General features: G+C 42.1%; 1 protein-coding gene across 4 annotated transcripts in view; it reads right to left on the minus strand.

Moving 5' to 3' along the window:
- phldb2b (pleckstrin homology-like domain, family B, member 2b) overlaps window positions 1-22,481 on the minus strand; it is a 102,330-nt gene that overhangs the window by 53,666 nt on the left and 26,183 nt on the right. For 3 of the 4 annotated variants that reach the window (XM_084049168.1, XM_084049169.1, XM_084049170.1), the window contains exons 4-5: window positions 20,003-20,101; window positions 18,496-18,579 (exon numbers count right to left, since the gene is read on the minus strand). In XM_084049168.1, coding sequence (XP_083905294.1) covers window positions 18,496-18,579; window positions 20,003-20,101 — 183 coding nt within the window. Of the gene's footprint in view, window positions 1-10,413; window positions 10,543-18,495; window positions 18,580-20,002; window positions 20,102-22,481 lie in introns of those variants that run through there. The other variant, XM_084049171.1, reaches the window with a different exon arrangement.

Here is a 22,481-nt window from a genome sequence, read left to right on the forward strand (position 1 = left end):
TGGGTTAGTCTCTCTAACGTGAAGTTACCCAGTAACCCAGAGTGTCTTTCTTAATGTATACTCATTACATATTTGTTAGCTTGAACATCAGTTATTCTTGCTAACACCATCGTACAACGGCCAGGGAATACATTTGGCTTAAGTTTCATTACTGTGTCATTGTAACAAACAATATGACATTGTTTTGTCCTATTAAATAAAGGTGAAAGCAGATCTTTATTAATCCTGTGGGGGTGGAATTCAGTTTCAGCTTTTGCCCAGCTTGGTGGGACCGGCGTGGGAGCTGTTAGGGCTTATAGGTGTCTTGCTCAGGGACACATGCTGTTTACAGGGCAGACCAGGAGGCAAACCAGTGACTTTCTATCTAAGTACCACCTGGCCTCTCTGTACCCACTAAGCTACAGCCTCACCAATAGGCTCTATTCACAGCAGCCATATTATGAAGACATTCACAGGTGTTACCAATGATACCAATGAAGGCTCTGTTCTGGTCAAACAGAGTCAGGGTGCTGATATTGTGCATGTTGGCTCACTGGAAACACTCTGCTACACCAGTGGGTCTACAGTTGGGGTCCAGGGACCCTCACAGGCTTCCAAATGGCCCCTTACAGGTGTGTAACTCTGAGAGTGTACAAATGGAACCAAATGGACCCGTAAGGGTCCATTTGGTTCCATTTGTACACTCTCAGAGTTGTGGGGGTCGAGGAATCCACTGTGCTACACTAAATGGAACTTCATTAGTATCATTGGTAACACCTGTGAAAGAAGTGATAATATGGCTGCTGTGCATAGAGCCTCATGTGGCACATCGTTTCCTGGAGCAAGCCATGAAAACAAATCCACAAATGAGTGTTGTTTTAATGATGGAGTGATCCTTAAAGAAAAATGATCACCCCCCGAACTGTTTCTACTCGTATATGATGTTTTTGCATAGTCGTGTATATTTGTCTGTCATTAAATGTTTCGATGAATTGAGTACAAAGGAAACCCCAATGGAAACAAGCCATAGAATTTCTTGGGTTTAAAATCCTCTTAACAGACCTGGTAGTGAACTGTACTTCCCTGTGCTTGTCTTTGCAAACTGTTAATAAAGTATTCAATCGCTCAATATTCAGAATGACACAATCTTTGGAACTTTGCTAGGGATTCGGGGCTATTGCTCAAGGGCACACTCCAGCAGAGGCAGATCGGGGACTTGAACATTGGCCCTCCGGTTATACCACCACCACTGTACCAACCTGCCTCCCATCTGTTGAGAAAGGTAGACTATAGCTTTACTATACATAATATACGATGTCGTCATAACCGCATGAACGTCTACAGGTGGTTCCTGTTTTAACTTGAAAAATACAGCAAGTTCATTTTTTTGCTGGAACTTTTTAAAGTGCGTTGCGAGTCCCCTGCTGATTGCCTTTTGGCACAGCACCAACGATGGAGAGATGTGCCGTTATTTATATTTTTGTCTTTGAATGGTTCCTGTTTTAACCACGAGGTTTCATTTCATTAAACTTTATGCATCGTGGCTAAGAGTTGTGCCGCCTCATCCTTTTCAACATTATTATCTGCCGTGGCCAGCACCTCATCAACACAGGTGTGCGCTCCATATTCTGTGTTAACCACGAGGACCCTAGCATCCCTATTCTGAGGCGAACATTTGGCCCAAAACATTGCCGATCTACAAGCTCACAATGAATTGCAACTCGGTGCAGTGGAGTGAGCTTGCAGATCGGCTGTTTTCGGCAAAGAGATTTTGTGTAGAGGGGGAAAAAGGAGGGGACGGCGCATACCCCATGGTCAACAAAGTGTAAGGTTTAAGTAGTTAATGTACACACAACCCCCCCCTGACAGAGACGGTCAGATGCCAACACACACATTACAGCAGAATGTGCAGCAACTCAAGTGTGGCCACACATCGTATACACACATTCACAAGAAATGTACACAGAGACAGGTAAAAGGGCCCTGGATATTTATCCATTTGGTGACACACACACACACACACACACACACACACACACACACACACACACACACACACACACACACACACACACACACACACACACACACACACACACACACACACACACACACACACAGTCAGCCACTCCAGACCACAGTGTTTGCTCTGGCCATCAATTACGCTGAGAGAGGCTTGAGCATTAAACAAGACATTGGGGTCACAACCTCTACACTAGACAACCACAGCTGTCCAAATAGCTCCGAAAAGCAGAGAGAGAGAAGAGAGACGGAGAGATGCTGACACAAGAGACAGAGCGAGTAGGGGGGGGGGTCACAGAGAGAGACAGACAGACAGTTAGTTAGCACCAGTGGTGGAAAAAGTACTCAGATTTTTTACTTAAGTAAAAGTATTAGGGTTGTCCGATATTGGATTCTTTACCGATAACCGATATACCGATATTGTCCAACTCTTAATTACCGATACCGATATCAACCGATACCGATATATGCGGGGATTATTGTGATTAGGGTAAGCTCAAATTTCATATCACACACACCATATACAGTAAGAACTCCTGTAACTTATTTATAAAGCCAAAAAAAAAAAAAAAAAAAAAATTCAAAAACCGATACCGATATTTTCCCGATATCAATTTTTATGCTAATATCGGCCGATAATATCGGGAGGCCGATAAAATCGGACATCCCTAAAAAGTATCTATACTGCAATATAGAAATACTCTGTTACAAGTCAAAGTCTGGAATTCAAAATGTACTTGAGTAAAAGTACAAACGTATTGGCATTGAATTGTACTTAAAGTACCAAAAGTAAAAGTGCTCATTATGCAGAAAGTCCCATTTCAAATATATACAAATCTTTTGAAAATAGCCAAACATCTATAGGGCTGAAGTGGTTAAAAAAAAAGTATGTTTTGTAATAATCAAAATCTTCAAAGTAACTAGTAACTAAAGTTTTCAAATAAATGTAGTGTAAAAGTACAATATTTGGATCCGAGGTGTAGTGGAGTAGAAGTAAAAGTATTGGAAATTGGCAATACTCCAGTAAAGTCAAAAAAGACCTCAAAATAGTACTTAAGTACAGTACATGTAGTGAGTAAATGTACATAGTTACTTTCACACATATTTCAGCACATATCATATAGAAAATCCTTCTCAACGATCTCTCTAATCTGTCACTCTGTGCAACACTGTCAATGTTTTCCAAAGTCTATATAGTCTGTCCTGGGGGGTTTAACATGAGCACAGCACTGTAGTAACCCCCCCCCCCCCCTTCTTTCCTCCAGCCCCCCATTAGCGAGCGTCTGTGAGACTGTAAACCGCCACTACGGTTACATCAGATTCCTTAGACCTGAAGTCAGATGCCAACCACTGGTAAAAGTAGAAGTACTCTGTTTCGAGAAGAAGTACTCTGTTTCAAGTAAAGGTCTGGAATTGAAAAATGACTTGAGTAAAAGTACAAAAGTATTGGTATCAAAATGTACTTGAAGTACCAGAGGTAAAAGCACTTAAATGTTTGAAAATAGACGATCTTCAAGCTCACAACGCGCCGCATCGCGACGCGTTGTGAGCTTGTAGATCGGCTATTTTCAAATAATAGCTTAGGTATAAAATAGGGCTAAAGTGGTAAATGTATGTTTTTATAATGTAATAATTCATATCTGCAAAGTAACTAGTAATTACATAATTGTAGTGGAGGAAAAATGCAATATCTGCCTCTGAGATGTAGTGGAGTAGAAGTAAAAGTATAGACAATTGGAAATACTCCAGTAAAATAAAAGTACCACAAAATTGTACTTAAGTACAGTACTTGAGTAAATGTACTTAGTTACTTCACACCACTGGAGAGCAGGGAAGCAGGGAAGAGAGGAGGAATGGAAAAAGGCAGAATGGAAAAATGTCAGCTCTAATTCTCTCTCTCTCTCTCTCTCTCTCTCTCTCACCCCAGTGTAAGACGAGATGTTTTGGGAGATGCTTCATGATTCAATCCATGGCTGATTTATAATAAGAGAATTAGGTCACTGTGAAATCAGCCAAATCAGCTTTAAAATCAGTTGTGGTTTTAGCCCACATCCATGTCAGAGATGATGACTGTTGTCTTCTTCTTTTGTGGGTACAACGTCCTGTCTGCCTTGACTGTGTGTGTGTGTGTGTGTGTGTGTGTGTGTGTGTGTGTGTGTGTGTGTGTGTGTGTGTGTGTGTGTGTGTGTGTGTGTGTGTGTGTGTGTGTGTGTGTGTGTGTGTGCATCTAGCTAAGGCATATTTTTTGGGGCTTCGACGCAGTCTTTACTTGGGGTTAAAAGCCAAGAGGGGGCTTTGAGGATATTGCTGATGTGGTGCTTACCACGCACACGCACACACACACACACACACACACACACACACACACACACACACACACACACACACACAGAGAGCGGAATGTTTAGTCTACACAGCTGGACTGCGAACTTCCCAAATACTCACTCACATAAACACTATCTTGCAGGTTCGAACACACACCGTGCGGATGTGGCAGCCTGACACACGCGCGCACACACGCGCGCACACACGCGCACACACACACACACACCCATGCACGCACAAAGATCAAAGGATCAGCGTGTCTGAGAAACAGAGGAATAGACAAAGGGAAGAGAGGTAAGGTCAGGTGTTCATGAACGCTTGTGTGAGCAAACGCTAATACTAGGTGTTCGAGGCCAGACATGAGTAATGTGTGTATGTTTTCATGTGTATGTTATCATTTGTGCGTGTGCGTGTGCGTGTGTGCGTGCATGTGTAACAGTGACAGACTAATGAGTCACAGTAGCATTTAGTATTTAGCATAACAGTGCATGCTCACATCACTTGTGCGCAGACTTCACACGCGCGCGCGCACAGACACACACACACACACACACACACACACACACACACACACACACACACAAACAGCTCGCCACCAGTCTGTCTCCTCTCGTAAAAAGCTAATTTCCCAGTCTTATTAGACTCAGCATGTGCCAGATTTGAGCGGAGAGGTGACTGAAGTGTGCCGTCATTATTTGTTCACAGGCCCCACTTGTACTCATTTCCTCTAACCCATGGCTAACAAATAACCACAAGCTAATCCTGACCTCCGCCTTCCCCAACACAGGCATGGGGGGGAGAGAGAGAGAGAGAGAGAGAGAGAGAGAGAGAGAGAGAGAGAGATACTCAAGTACTGTCCTTAACCCATTAAGACCTGAGGCGATTCTTCAAAATGTTTTCTAAATCCTAACAGTTTTTAAAAAAAAATAAAAAAAATAAAAAAATAAAGATTTTTCAAAAATAGCAAATCTACAAGCTCATAGCGCGGCACTTGGTGCCGCGCTATGAGCTTGTAGATCTGCTATTTTTGAATAGCCAAAGAAATCTAAAGTGACACAGAGAGAAAGAGAGATGCAGTAAATACAGGCTGATAAGATGCAACAGACACAGCCAGTCTGAATTAAGCAGTGGTGGAAAAAGTACTCGCAAAGTAAGGTATTCAAAAAATATATATTTTACTTGAGTAAAAGTACAAAAGTATTGGTATCAAAATGTACTTAAAGTACCAAAAGTGAAAGTACTCATTGTGCAGAATGTCCCATTTCACAAGTTCAAAATGTATTAAAAAAATCTTTTAAAAATAGTAGATCTACAATTTTGAGCTTGCAGATCTGCTATTTTCAAATGGCCGAAATGCATATAGAGCTGAAGTGGTTAATGTATGTTTTTGTGATAATAATCTAAATCTACAAAGTAGTAAAGCTGTCAAATAATTGTAGTGGAGTAAAAGTACAATATTTGCGTCTGAGATGTAGTGGAGTAGAAGAAAATGTACTGAAAATGGGAAATACTCCAGTAAAGTAAAAAGAAATCCTCAAAAGTGTACTTAAGTACAGTACGTAAGTAAATGTACTTAGTTACTTTACACCACTGGAATTAAGCCAAACAGAAATAAGCTTTACTCTTATGTACCTGTACACAAGATGTAACAATAAAGAAGGACCTTGAACCTTGACAGACAGACAGGTACGTAGGTGGGCAGACAGACAGGTGGGCAGGCATACGTAGATAGACAAACAAATAAGATGGATACAGCAGACAGACAGATCATGCAAGAGAGAGAGAGATTCTAGTGAATTATATGGATAACAACATTTGTTGTAAGGTCAATTCAGGACTCCTCCTACACATGTATACATAAACATGTGTATCACTATACTTCTGAAGAAATTCCCTCTCCTAACCATAACCTCAAACCATACCCATGTGTGACAGAGGTACACGAGCATGTACACACAAAAAAGAAGAATCTTGCCCACTTATAGGCTTATTTCAAGTTCGACAATCACTATCACAATGACACACACATAAAAACACATGTACCACCCATGCATGCATACACATGCATCCCCCCTAAAAGACTCAAATTTCCTCTCTTTCCACTCATTTATTGGCTAATTTCACATTTTTAATTGCCTCATAACAAAACATGCACACCTCACTAACATGCCACCATCCAACGACATGAAAAACTCAAATCAGTCCGTATATAAACATATATAAAGGCTAATTTAACGTTTGCCATCTCCAAAGGCAGACCTCAGAGCCTTTGAAGGCCCAGATGTACGAGTTGGTATCGCGTCTGGACCCAATTTCTCTCCCCATATAGATCTGAGCGAAAGCCACTACACTCTCGCCACAATGTTATGGGAGGGGGAAACTCGAAACTGTTTCTCTGTTTGGTTAACATGAGTGGGGGAACTGCCAGATTAGGACCATTAGGTTTGGATGAAAAATAAACCCTCAATGATGACGATTGAGTGTGGATAGACCGGCTTGGATGGAGCCCGCCGTTGCTGCAGGTGTCGCAGGGCACTGTATATATTAGCAAACAAATGTGTTCCAGAATTTCAGTGGCCAATTATGAAACATCAGGGGTCTTTTATTTTGAAGTTATTTTAAGTCAACAGTATGTGTATACAATGTCTTAACCCTTTAAGACCGGGAACGCATCTGTGTGTGTCATTCTAAGATTTATTTGGCTATTCAAAAATAGCAGATCTACAAGCTCATAGCGCCGCACGAGTGCTACAAGGTCTGCAACAAAAAAAATATATCGTGAAAATGTGTGCAAATCTTTCAATATTTATATATATTTTTAAAGCAAACATTTTTAACTCAAATCTTTGCTTCTGGGGGTCCCTGGAACAACATATTTTGAGATGGGGGTCGGTGGTCAAATACATTTTGGGGGTCCTTGACATGAAAAAGCTTGAGAGCCACTGATATAGTTTTCAAAAAACTGTTAGGATTTAGAAGACATTTGTGCACTAGAAAATATATATATATTCAAAGATTTGCAAAAATGTTCATAGCGCGGCTAAAATGACACAAGATTCTTTCCCGGTCGAAATGGGCTAATAAACACATAAGAGAAAGACATACAAGCCATGCATACACATTATGCCATGTAGCCCTTCATTGTTTTCTTGGCACTCTGTTGGCTTGACACTGTTGTTGGTGGTTGAAGTTCATGCCGTTTATTGCAAAATCTTACATTTTGGCAGTCTGCACTCCATTGACTTGACCTCTTCTGTTGTTGGTGGTTGACTGCTAAAGTTCATGCCATTTACTGCAATCTTGCTCTACCATAAGAGCATCTGCTAAATGCCTAAAAATGCCGTAAAAACTAACATCTATGCACAACACACTTACAAAAGTCCCACTGGGAGCGTAAATTGGCCCTGAAACCACAAATTAACCCCTGCAGGGCCACCAGGGTTGAGCAGTGATGTTGTGAAAACACAAACTCGTTCTTCCTCAAGGGAGTCAGTCGGTGTGATTATCTTTGCCAATGCCGAAGGCTCGGCCGGACTGGAGATTACAATTTAATCCCCTGTGTGTCCACAGCTAATCTCACAAAACTACAGCGCTGATCAGTGCCACATTTCTTGTGCACACTGTCAGTCAGTATAGGCCAAGAAAGTCATGTGACAAGAATGAGCGTCAAGCAACCTTTTGATATTCCACACTGTTTGGCTGCAATTGGCTACCAAAATTAGTGGGAGGGGCTTTTCTTTTTTCTTTTTTACAACAAAACACCATTTATCATGAACTCAACATATCATCATCCCCAAACATGAATTGTATGTTGAGGAGCCTCTCATAAAACCTTCTAAAGTGTTTTCACTTCTTACCATAGGGGGTACGGGGTATCACAAATGCAAAACATTGATCCGTAGGTCATAGAAAATGTATTTTTCCTCAGGTCTTGACTACCGCAACCCACAACTTGCATTGGGCAACCACACTTTACAATTTATCATAATGGTCTAGATTGTATTACTTTAATAGACTGGCTGATCAGCTGGTTGCTGCGCTTTGGCTGCCAGCTGTAACTGCATTGTTATTTCATGTCCTTTTGGATAGACATAGGCTGTCCGTTACATTCCCAGCCTAATTTGTAATACCAGGCTGTTAACATATAACTTAAGACACAAGGCAATTGAAGGCATTAACCATCAGGATCCCTTTATCATAGCCACCCCCCCCCCAACAATAACACCACATGCACCACACAGAGAAACGATGGAGGGAGGTAGGGGTGTGCCTCCTGGCAGAGATTTGCGCTCCATTGAGCGCACCTTTCTAGTTTAGTTTATGAATCACTAGTACTCTCTCTCAAATACACACTCACACACCAAACAAAAAAAGATGCCCCTCCTCTGGGTCACGCACAAAAATAAACTAACACACACACACACGAAAGATGCTGGGTCAGCAAGGGTCCAACATAGTGTTAAGGTTATTAAGCAAGGGATAATCAATGGGGAGCGGGTCATTATTGAGAAATAAACCCCGACCGGGTGATTAGATTAGACTCCTTCAGGTCTAATCACCCTGGAGGGGTAATAAGACGTAATAAGACAAGACGTCTCGGGGTCTAATCCCCCTGAGGGGGTAATAAGACATCTTAATAGGTGGTATACGGACAGGCAGACAAGACTGATTTAAATTCACACAGAGAAATACACACAGAATCTCAACATTCAACTCTCTCATTTTTAGCAGTGGTGTAAAGTAACATTTACTCAAGTAGTGTACTTAAGTAAAATTTTGAGGTAATTTGACTTTACTGGAGTATTTCCAATTGCTTGTACTTTGTACTTCTACTCCACTACATCTTGTAATAGTCTCATCTTATAAATGACCGACCGTCTCTCCGGTAGGAGACTCACCGGATACATCAGCATCTTTCCGCAGGTAATCAAATTATTGACTTAGGAATGCAACAAAAACAACAAAAACTCCATGAATTCAATGCTTCATGGGGTGTGTAATGGATAGAAAATAAGTCATTTTTTGGGGTGAACTACTCCTTTAAGTAAAAGATGTGAGTACTTTTTACACCTCTGTTCAAATCTCTCCTTCTTTAGAAGTGTGAGGTAGGTTGGGGACAATGAGTGGGGTATTGTTTCCAGGTGTCAGGTACTGTTTACAGCCGTGGGCTGCCTGCCTCTGTATTGTCATGATGATTCACACACAGTAGATCTGCAGAACCTCCCAGCTCCAAACGTAGACAATGGGGTGGATCAACAAAGTTGCAGTTGATTATTTCCAAACGTTTTGGGTCGTAAATCTCAAGAATAAATTAATGCAACAGCATTCTTCTGGGGGTTTTGGTTGGTTTGCAATGCATTGATTGCAACAGCATCGATGTTGTTGGTAGAGTAATTAAATACAGGCTGATGAACAATGCTGTTTATCCAAACACACGATACTAATATCACTAGAGGGGGAAAAACAGCATCTAAACGTTTAGCCACTGTAAAAAGGGTGGGAGAGGAGAGGCAAAGACGACCTAGGGCCATTGGTTCTCAAAGTGGGGTTCCAGGGGGTCCCCACTCCCCAGCAAAAGTAGTAAATATAGCATCACAATCATTTCAACCACTTTATCCATTTATATGCTGGCTATTCAAAAATAGAAGATCTACAAGCTTACATGAGCTTGTAGATCTGCTATTTTGTTTTTGGAAAATATCGATGATTTTGAATAACTTATTAAACTTTTAAACATAAATCTTCTCTTCTGGGGTTCCCTGGTGGCAGGCTGGCACAAAACATTTTCAGATGGGGGATGCGGCCAAACACCTATCAATGTGTGGGTCCTTGACTTGAAAAAGTTTGAGAACCACTGACTAGCTAAGAAAACAAGAACAACGTCCTATCTGATCAATACGTTTTGCATGCAAACAGCATCGATGACAAAAGCCAAGAGAGAGAGAACAGTGTCTGGTTTAGGATGCTGTAGATAAAATAGACATAAAAAGCAACGCAGAGAGAGAGAGAAAGACAGAGAGAGATGCAACAGAACAGATTGAATGCACAGCTACTCGCTGATCTTCAGAGGAGAACCGTTTCACAAACCTTTTATGATCCCATTCAGCGCCGAAAACAAGTCACTTCTCTTCTTTATGCCTGACGAACTATCATGGCAAGAGGTTTTTTTTTTTAATGAAATAAAAAATCAATTAAAACAATAAGAAAGAAAACACTCTCCCCCGTCCTTTGTATATTGTTATTACCCCTTTACAATAACTGTTGCTCTGGTGTGTGTGTCTGGGTCCCGAAGGCAGCAGTTCACTGATTTACCATCCACGAGTCTGCTGTGTGAGGAGGAGCGTACCAACTCTCTGCGAGGGGGGTGTTGCTTTCTTTCAACCATGTGCCGGTTCAAAAGACTCCACTGGAAAAGTCTTGTAACACGACGTCGTCGCGTTTAACGACGACAATGAAAAGCACGCCGACATGCCAGAGTGATTTGTGCTTTTGACTGTAGATAATTAAAAAGCCCATGCCGACCCCCCCCCCCCGTCTCTGTAGTTGGTACAGGTACAAAGGGTAATAGACGGCGAGGTATTTGGTGCACGCCCCCCTTCACTCTTTCTTCCTTTGTCCTGTACCTTACCTATTTTTCCTCTTTCTCCTTCTTTCTCTGCACCTTGGAATGAAACATAATGCCAGGGGTGGAAAAAGTACTCACATGTTTTTACTTAAAAGTAAAAGTATCAATACTGCAATATAGAAATACTCTGTAACAAGTATAAAAGTCCTGAATTCAAACTTTACTTGAGTAAAACTACAAAAGTCTTGGTATCAAAATGTACTTAGAGTACCAAAAGTAGCCTACTCACTATGCAGAATGTCCCACTTCACAAGTTTTCGAAACCTTTTGAAAATAGCAGATCTACAAGCTCACAATGCATTGCGACGCATTGTGAGCTTGTAGATCGGCTATTTTCAAATATATAGGGCTGAAGTGGTTAATGTATGTTTTGTGATAATAATCTAAATCTGCAAAGTAACTAGTAACTAAAGCTGTCAAATAATTCTAGTGGAGTTGAAGTACAATATTTGCCCTGAGATGTAATGGCGTAGAAGTAAAAATACTGCAAATTTGAAATACTCCAGTAAAGTAAAAAATACCTCAAAACTATACTTAAGTACAGTACTTGAGTAAATGTACTTAGTTATTTTACACCACTGGCCCCTATGGACTCTGTCACTCTCGAGTGTGAGGAAAACGAACAGAAATAGTGACACACACAGTCACAGTGACCACAGTCCTGGTTCATTTAAAAGGCATAGGCTTATGTGGCGTTCTCTCATTGTTCAGTGCTGACAAAACGTTTTGGAGAGAACATCTTGAGAGGAAAGGAACTTAGGGAGGTGGAGAGAAAGACAAGGGGGAGTAAAGAGAGAATGACATATAGGGAGAGAGAGAGAGAGAGGAAGAAGAACAGTTAAAGAAGAGACAGGGGGAATAGGAGCGTGATGGAGAAAGGTAGAACCTTCTCTCTCAGTCTCTCTCAGTCTCTCTCTCTCTCTCTCTCTCTCTCTCTCTCTCTCTCTCTCTCTCTCTCTCTCTCTCTCTCTCTCTCTCTGCCTCTCTCTTTTTCTCTGCCTCTCTCTTTTTGTCTCTCATTCACCCTCTCTCTCAACAGGTCAAATGTTTGTTATCTGTTGCTTAAAAAAACAAACATTGGCAAAGAAACAGACCCATTGACATCAGTCATTGTGTGTGTGTGTGTGTGTGTGTGTGTGTGTGTGTGTGTGTGTGTGTGTGTGTGTGTGTGTGTGTGTGTGTGTGTGTGTGTGTGTGTGTGTGTGTGTGTGTGTGTGTGTGTGTGTGTGTGTGCACGTGCGCGCGCGTGCACGTGTGTGTGTGTGTGTGTGTGTGTGCGTGTGCGTGCGGGATACGCATGTTGGGGTGGAAGCTTTTTGTCTGTGTGCATGTGCTTCCAAACTGCGAGTCCATTCATCTACACACGTATAAGAAGTGTGTGAGGATATAGTACAATGGCTATAAAACAGTCGTGTGTGTGTGTGTGTGTGTGTGTGTGTGTGTGTGTGTGTGTGTGTGTGTGTGTGTGTGTGTGTGTGTGTGTGTGTGTGTGTGTGTGTGTGTGTGTGTGTGTGTGTGTGTGCGGGGGGGGGGGGGGGTTACATACTGTACACGTAAGTGTGCGAGCATGGCTACGTGTTACAGCAGTTATATCCATCAGCTGGTTTTCCCTCTGCATGAGAACAGAGTGAACTCAGTGAGACAGGGGTGTCATAATCACCCTGCAGCATTATGGAATCAAAAAAATGAGAAAGTCAACATATCCCTTTGATTGTATAGACCACACTGCATTTCACATTGTGAGTTGGAATACTCAGGTGTTCCACTGAATCAGGGGCATCATTTGGGGTCCCAGGGGGTGGCAATAGGCTCTATGCACAGCAGCCATATTGGGAATTAATTGGGCCCCTTCCTTACTTCCTTCACAGGTGTTACCAACAAGTAAGACGCGCGAACGCTGGAAGCGAACGCAGCTCGAAAATATTGTGTATTTACGGACTCTGTGTGTGTGTGTGTGTGTGTGTTTGTGTTTTGACTGTAGCTGCACTCTGGTGCCCTCTGTCGGCCGCACCCAGGCAGTGCACTGCACACAGACACACAGACACACACACACACAAGCCGAGCAGACTTTCATAGTAAGCTCCACTTGGGCGGAGGCGCCTCCTTCCGCGTTCGCAATGATACTAATTAAGGCTGTGTTCCATTTAGTGTGGCATAGTGGTTGTCTTGTTTTCAAGGACCCCCATAACTCTGAGAGTGTACAAATGGAACCAAATGGACCCTTACGGGTCCATTTGGTTCCATTTGTACACTCTCAGAGTTACACACCCACCATAAGGGGCCATTTGGGAACCAAAATGGAGTATTTCTAGAGAGCCAACATGCACGATATCAGCACCCTGACCAGAATGGAACAGAGCCTTCATTAGTATCATTGGTAACACCTTTGAAGGAAGTAAGAAGAGGCCCAATTTCTTTCCAATATGGCTGCTGTGCATGGAGCCTATTGCTCCATTCTCAAACCTTTTCGCGCCAAGGACCCCCACATTTATATATATATTTGGCCACGGACCACCATCTGAGAAGGTTTTATGCCAGGGACCCCCAGAAGAAAAGATTTATGTAAAAAAAAAAATCAAAATTATTAAAAATTTCCCAAACATTTCAGATATTTTTCAAACAGCCTTTCAAATATTTCCAAAAATAGCAGATGTACAAGCTCGCAGCGCGGCACAAAGTGACGTGCTGTGAGCTTGTAGATCTGCTATTTTTGAATAGCCAACATATAAATGGATAAAGTGGTTAAGATGATAGTGATGCTATGTTAACTACTTTTTTCTGGGGACCCCCTGGAACAACCCCCCCCCCCCCGCAAGGACCACACTTTGAGAACCAATGCCCTAGCTTTTGCATTTAACCTCAAATTCAGTACGTATATTTTCTCCAAGTGTTTCTTTTGTTGCAGGTTAATCTGATAGATTGCAGGTTAGATCTGCGTTATTCGATCTCAATCCACGCCCATCCATCTGCTGTACATGTGAGACGTGACACACATGTTATAGACAAGTTTTCTGACTCCGACCGTACATTAATGAATCACTTGCAACATGGTGTCCCTCCCTACGTTCACACATTCCTTTTTTACATTCCTTTTTTGTATATATAGAGAAACTAGCGGATCAGATAAGATTTTGTTCACAGGTTATTAGAGATGCAAATAAGAACCCGGGGTAAAGGATTATTATTCCACGGTAGAGAAGAATAGCCTATTGTTCAAACATAATGAGTGTTTGTTGTTGTTCTTACAGTTGTCAAGCAGAATAATAATGAGAACACTATTAGGTCGTTATTAGATTAGACATGCCACCGTTGTAATGAGGTGTGAGTGAAGCCGAGTTGATCCCTGGCCAAATCCTGTGTGGTACCGTACGTACCAATAATAAACAATGGATCACATCCTAAACAGGGCCTTGTCAAATCACACTAATCACACTAATCACACGAATAATGTGTGTGTGTGTGTGTGAGTGTGAGTGTGAGTGTGAGTGTGAGTGTGTGTGTGTGTGTGTGTGTGTGTGTGTGTGTGTGTGTGTGTGTGTGTGTGTGTGTGTGTGTGTGTGTGCGCGAGCGTGGGTGGGTGGGTGGGTGTGTATGTGGTTATACTCAACCCAGAGTATCTGGAGCCTGAGAGATTCCATCTCTCACTTTCTCTCTCTCTCTCTCTCTCTCTCTCTCTCTCTCTCTCTCTCTGTCTGTCTGTCTGTCTGTCTGTCTGTCTGTCTGTCTGTCTGTCTGTCTGTCTGTCTGTCTGTCTGTCTGTCTGTCTGTCTGTCTGTCTGTCTGTCTGTCTGTCTGTCTGTCTGTCTGTCTCAGCACCCTCATGCTTATGTAGCAGAGTAGCTCGCCTGAAGCCCAAAAGCCTAATATCTCCCCAGGCCAAGGCGGATTCCCTATTAACCCATAGAAGTAGATGTGGGGTTTCCCACAATTTCCGGGTGTTACAGTGGTACCGTGAGCCGGGTCGGGTTTCCCAGTGTGGGGGAGGTAAAAGGGGCGAGGGGGGTTGGTGGGGGGGGGGGGTTGTAGCAGAGTAGCTCAGCCTGAAGCCCAACAACCTAATATCTCCCCCTGGCCAATGGGGATTCCCTAGACCCATGCAGTAGATGTTTGGTTTCCCACGCGTTAGACCTCGGGTTCGAGCCTCAGGTGTTAACACTTGTCAACCCTCCACTTTCCAAACCATCTCACTCTCTTGACCCGCCCCATGTTTTTTTACCTTTCTCTCTCTCTCTCTTTCTTCCCACTCCAACCTCTATAGCCCCCGCACAATGCCCCAGCCTCCGCATGTGGACACACCAAGACGATGTCAATATTTGAATCGGGCCTGAGTTGCAGCGGGAAGACAAATAGGCTGGTCAATATTTAACTGACAGCGACCAGCCTTTCCACAGAGAAAGACAACAACAAGGCTAAGCAAATAGATAGAAAGAAGTCAAAGGTCGCAATTAGAAACGTCATTGTTGGTCATGCTTTAGTATCGGTTAGCACAGGCCAAGACCGCATTGTGGCATCATGGGTTTTTCATTTGACTTGACTAACTTAATATAGTCCGTTTTGGCTCTGACTGGCACCCTACTGTAACTCTGTCAAACTGCTTCACTGTACTGCCTAATGATAGGAATGCCTTAAACAATTGGTAGTGGCTATTCATGAGCCACAGCCAAGTACCCGAATGGCTTTTGCATAACAGATTTACAAGTGAGTGTGCAAATGCATCCTCACTGCTCACACTTACATGGTAAGCAACGCAGCATTTTGGCCTCAGTAGCCGCTGTTGCCAGTATGTATCCTATCTACACGCAAAGATACTCGTTCAAAGCAAACTTTGTTCAAATCGTTTCAGCTCCTATAGCCTGATTCAAGGCATTCCTTGAATTTTTACACTTTTTACCTTTAAAGCAGCCATGACTTAAAGGACCACTTCACCCATTTTCAACCTATCTTCATATACTTGGTCCTCACCACTAATGCTCATTATAAGATGGCGTAAGATGTGTCTCAGATATCATCAGTCGGCAGCTTTGGTCATTACAAACAAGATTTCAAACTTTTTTTTTAAATTGATGCACTTGTATAAGTTTAGTGACGAACAAAACCGTCTTTATTCTTCATTCGTCTTGATTAGAGAGGAGGACCGATGATATGAACATGGGGTTGAAATGGGCGAAGTGCTCCTTTAAGTAGCCAAATAGCTGTGGAGAAACACATCTGAACTGGTAGTGGGAAGGCTGAGAAACATGAATGTCATCTCTGGTTGAAGAAGGGCGGGAGAGAGAGAACGCTTGAGGGGGTTGTACAGTTTGTGAAATAAATAGAAAAGGATAAACATCGGAGAGAATGAGAGCAGTCAAAAAAGAAAGGGAGAGGCTGAAGGCTGGAGAGAGAAAGAGAGAGAGAAGGGCAGACAGACGCACAGATAGATTCAGTTAAATAAACAGCCAGGCAGTCATAGAGATTGACTGATGAGCAAACAGAGAGAAAAGGCAGAGAGAGAGAGAGAGATGTGAGAAAGATAAGAGAGGAGATAGCCAAAGATCTGTGAAGACCGGTGTGTGTGTGTGTGTGTGTGTGTGTGTGTGTGTGTGTGTGTGTGTGTGTGTGCGTGCGTGCGTGCGTGCGTGCGTGCGTGCGTGCGTGCGTGCGTGCGTGCTTGAGTGCGTGCGTGCGTGCGTGCGTGCGTGAGTGCGTGCGTGCGTGCGTGTGTGTGTAGGGGTGTTTTTATGTTTTTTTATCCACTAGACCACGATGGGTTGGGTCCCATTTTGGGCCGCGGACCCATTTTCATAGGTCATGAGTAAATATCCCTTCTTTGTTTTATACAACTTTTTGTATTATTATTTCAAAACATAAAAAAAGAAATTCCATACATTTAAAAATATTTTTGAGCTATTGATTGACATTTTTCTCATAGTGTCTTGCACCATAAGATGCCCACACAGGCTTACAGGACACTCATAATTCACATTACATGCACCAAGACGTCCACAAAAGATTACATTAAAAATACATAGACATATTTATTGTCCAAGCTGTGAGTTACTGGTAGCCTACATCGTTCTCCAACGCAACAGCCATGCTTTCTCTATTTTACAAAAACAAAAACGTCCTCACTGAACAGCCAACTTAACATACAACATTCAGACATCCAAAACAAACCAGGATTTGTTTTTAAGGAGAGGTGAATATGGCAGATCTGCAAGCTAACAACGCATCCCATTGCGACGTGTTGAGCTTATAGATTTGCTATAGATCTGCTATAGTTTGGGTCCCGGGGAGATATCAAATTTCTCTTTTGGGTCTGAAGCAGTTGATTTTGACAGAAAACTAAATTCCATTTAGTTTTAGTCATATTTTAGTCATCTGAAATGTTTTAGTTTTTGTCTAGTTTTAGTCGACTAAATATCATAAGATTATAGTCGACTAAATTTACAGTTGATTTCAACATAGCTTCATTGTTATTTAGTTTTTATTTGGTTTTAGTCAGTGAAAAAAGGTAGTCGACGAACATTTCTCGTCATCGTTTTAGTAGACGAAATCAACACGGGGTCTGAAGCTAAAACGTTTGGGAACCACTGCACCACACAGTGTTTTGGAGTCTAGTGTGTACTATGCCGTCGTTTGGAAGCTCTGAGTCATTGGAGCGGCTATGAGGTTCCAAACCACCACTAATGTAACTAACCCTGCATGGTAGGAGGCCAAACCAGGATGCATGCATGCACACACGCACACACACGCACGCACGCACGCACGCACGCACGCACGCACGCACACACACACACACACACACACACACACACACACACACACACACACACACACACACACACACACACACACACACACACACACACACACACACACACACACACACACACACACACACACACACAGCCATATAACTTAACTCTATGAGTATGACTCATGCACACATTGAGAGGAATGCAAGCTATAACCGCAAACTAACCATTTGTGTTTCTCTCTCTCTCTCTCTCTCTCTCGCTCTCTCGCTCTCTCGCTCTCTCTCTCTCTCTCTCTCTCTCTCTCTCTCTCTCTCTCTCTCTCTCTCTCTCTCTCTCTCTCACACACACACACACACACACTTACACACACGCAGGGTTATGAGATGCTGAAAGTATGTGCACTCATGCAATCTACTGTCTGTAGTCAATAACAGACAGACACGTTTACATTAAGTTGTCTGTTTATACATCAACTGCATGCTGCTGTTGACCAGTAGGTGGCGATGTATCAATACTTGCTTGTCTGTGCCCCTCGTGTTGGCTGTGTGTGCCTGGGTATGCGCTGCCTATTAGAGTGCATGCATGCCAGCGTCTCATCTCGTGCTTGCACATGTGCATGAGCAAGAATGAGCAGCCGTGCACAAGTTTGTGTGTGTGTGTGTGTGTGTGTGTGTGTGTGTGTGTGTGTGTGTGTGTGTGTCCGTGCGTGTGTGCGTGTGTGCGTGTGTGTGTGTGTGTGTGTGTGTGTGTGTGCGCCGTGCGTGTGTGTGTGTGTATGTGTGTGTGTGTGTGTGTGTATCTTACCCTGTGTGAGTGGTGTGGGCACTGTGACCTGTACTCCATCCAGACTGCAGAGGTGACCGCAGGGGTCCAGAGTCACCACCCCTCCTGTGACAGAGGTGATGGGTGAGCGGGTGAGGTGTCTATTCCATTAAAGTGTGATGTTGAACTCAAATAACTATGTGAAAATAAACCATTCCTTCTAAGATCTACAAGCTCAGCTTGTAGATCTGCTATTTTCAAACATTTTAGTACTTTCACTTTTGGTACTTTAAGTACATTTCGATACCAATACTTCTACATTGCAGATACTTTTAATCATAAGTAAAACATTTGAGTACTTTTTCCACCACTGGTTATAACAGCTTATTTATCATAGTCAACGCCAGGCTTTCAGCCTGTTCAACTGCACCATAATTAGGGTCAGTAAGACAAATCTTAACTTCTAATACTTCTAATGTAAATGCCTGGAACTTTTATCTCTTCTCTTTGGAGTTGATTGTACGGCCCCTGAGAAAAGTTCTGTCAGGGAGAGTCTTGTATTCATTCTATATAATTCTATATCTATCATTCCACAGAATCCTGCCATTTCATAAATATTAAGCACACATTCCACTGTGGGGTGAGCTTGGTTGACCACAGAGCCATGCCAGTTCAGCAAACAGACATCTTTATGAGCCAGTTAATCAGAGGTTTTACCAGCCCAGTGGCCTTTGTGATTAGTGTGTCTGCCCTGAGATTGGGGAGAACCCAGGGTTCAATCCGTGGCCGAGATCATACCAAAGACTCAGCAGCGTCAAGGGGTGGATTCGGGGTAAGTCCCTGTGACTCACTGGACAACTTTTAAGACCTTTTGAATACTCAAAAAAATAAAACCAAATAAAAAAAATAAGAGTTGGCCTGTTACTACGTCAAAGGTCATCAACCAACTATACCATAAAAAAAAAACATTGGCCAAATTGTGAAATATTACCTGAAAAAGAGGCAACATTTTTGAAAATAGCCTATCTCCATGCGCCTCGCAGCGTTGTGAGCATGCAGATCGTCTATTTTTACTATATGTAAATTTAAAGATAAGGTAAGTGATATTTCTTTGTATTTTCTTTTGTTTTTGTTAAAAGGTTAAAGTACTATATTCTGATAGTAATCATTGCTACAGGGCGTTTGTTCGGTCACATGGGTCTCTCCAGCTCTTTAGTAAATAATAAAATATAAATACATTTTCAGGTAGGTGACAACATTTAAGCCAATCAGAGGAGAGCACTGAAAATGCATTTTCTGTTTAATAAAGAGCTGGAGAGACATGGGAGACTCCTTTTACTGAACAAACACTCTATAGCAATGAGTACTATCAGAATCTAGAGCTATTTAACACTTATTTTAACAAAAGTAAATCACTTACCCTACCGTTAACAAAATGTAATGCCTCAAATCATATAATTGTCAGGGTGCGGGGTCCCCAGTTCAAATATGCTTTTTTCGGGGGGTCACCGCTTGAAAAGGTTGAGAACCATCGCTCTATAACACCAACCTTCATGGAAGATCAGACAGTGTTCTGCCTCTATGCCAGCTCCTTGGATAGTGATGTCCTGAGGCACCGGGGCATCTTCCCGACCGATACGAGTCACTCCTGGAACATCACATAAACACAGTGTGGATGTCATTAGTACATATGGCATGCTTCTGTTACAGTATATGTCTGTGATTCTATTCACCACTGTTTTATACCAGGTTTAAAAAGCACTTTTGTAACATTGTTTTGAAAGGGGCTATACAAATATGTGTTATTATACTGTACATACATCTGCATGTAGAAAGTCACACATATGCATACACGCACACACGCTCGTTACTGTATACTGTCTATGCAGTGGTACAATTAGTCATTGTGAACCGCATATCTCTGCACAGGGATAATAGTAGATAAACCTATACAGAGGCCTACTGGGCCAAAAGAGTGCTGTTGGTTTAACATTTAAGACGAATACCTCTGTAGCTAACATTTATTTCTTCAGCAGTTGTGACTCTGTGGGAATAGAGGTTCAGTTGGCCTAAAATGGCTTGTTTACATTGTTAGCATTCTTCAGTGAAACTTAGGGGGGGCACGGCTAGCTGTGAAATTGCATCAGCGTCTGGCAAGCTAATGTGACAAGTGGCTGATGAAGGTACATAAACAAAACAGCCAGTTACAATACCACAAGTCAAGATAGCATTTTTATATTAATTACGGCATTGGATAGAATTATAGTCTGTTACATTTATCATAGTCGCGTGAGTCAGTAACAGTATACATAGATTTTACTATGCAATGCAGTATAATGGTTTTATAGGCAGTTAACTCTGACAGTATACAAATGGAACCAAATAAACCCTGTTCGGGTCCATTTGGTTCCATTTGTATACTGTCAGAGTTACTGACTTGTAAGGGTCAATTTAGAGACCACTCAAGGAACCCTGAGAGTCCCTGGACCGTACTTTTAGAACCAATGCTCTAGACTCTAGTCTAGAGGATTTATTTTACAGTTGTTACAGTCTAGACAGTCTAGAGTTTTGAAACGTTGTTTATTTCTCTCAAAACAATACTTTTGCTAAGACTGAGAGAAGGACCATGCCCTGGGTAAAGTGAGCTTGTCTGCTGTGCTGATTTCAAACAAGGCAACCCAAACCCAAGATAAAAATAGCCAAATCCACACTCTTGACTAAATATCTTGATTGATTTGTTTCCCTTGTTTTTCGATCTATGGAAAACAATATTTAGGACAATGAATTCCGGCTTTCAAGTAATGTTTGAGATTTGCACTGGCTGAGTGATGGATAAGCGAGCAACGGTTTCGGGCAAACAATGCGGGGACTCCGCAGTAAACAATAAAATCCAAAGTGTTACTTAACTCTGAGAGTGTAAAAGGTTTTTTATTTAATGTCACTGTAGGAATGGAATGTGAGTCTGGTGTGTGCCACAGACAAAAGCCCAGTGGTGTAAAGTAACTAAGTACATTTACTCTGTAAAAAGTACTACTTAAGTAAAATTTTGAGGTATTTTTTACGTTACTGGAGTATTTCCAATTTTCAGTATTTTTCCTTCTATTCCACTACATCTCAGAGGAAAATATTGTACTTTTACTCCACTACAATTATCTGAAAACTTTAGTTACTAATTACCTTGTCGATTATTTTTTTTTTTAAATGGAGTACTTTTTCCACCACTGCAAAAGCTTTAATTCCCGGCCTAAAGTAATGATTAGCTTGTTGAGGACGGGGTCCCTAGTGGGTCAAACAGTTTACCACATCTGCAACATGCTGACTTGACAACTGTGTTGAATGCTAGGACTGGGCAAGGGTAAGAATATTGTTTTTTTTTTAAATAAGTGTTCAATAGCTCTGTATAGGCTCTATGCACAGCAGCCATATTGTCACTTCCTTCACAGGTGTTACCCTTGATACTAATGAAGGCTCTGTTCCATTTAGTGTAGCACAGTGGTTCTCAGATTTTTGAATTTCAGATTTCCACGACCCCCATAACTCTGAGAGTGTACAAATGGAACCAAATGGACCCGTAAGGGTCCATTTGGTTCCATTTGTACACTCTCAGAGTACACACCCGTAAAGGGCCATTTGGGAGTGTTTCCAGTGAGCCAACATGCACAATATCAGCACCCTGACTCCGTCTGACCAGAATGGAACAGAGCCTTCATTAGTATCATTGATAACACCTGTGAATGTCTTACAATATGGCTGCTGTGCATAAGGCCTATTCTGATAGTAATCATTATAGTGTATTTAGTCAGTGACAGGGGACTGCCCGTCTCTCCAGCTCTTTAGCAAACAGAAAATGCATTTTCAGGTCAGGATAACAATTTGATCCAATCAGGAGAGAGAACTCAGTGGAATTGGAGGTGATGACACAAAGAAATGAGCAGACAAAATTGGAACACCATGAAATTGAAGCTGATAAATGGGCACTCTCTCCTGATTGGCTGAAATTGGCAACCCACCAGAACATTTATTTTCTG

This window comes from Gymnoscopelus microlampas, assembly GCF_963454915.1.
Source record: "Gymnoscopelus microlampas genome assembly, chromosome: 22".
Classification (NCBI taxonomy): domain Eukaryota; kingdom Metazoa; phylum Chordata; class Actinopteri; order Myctophiformes; family Myctophidae; genus Gymnoscopelus; species Gymnoscopelus microlampas.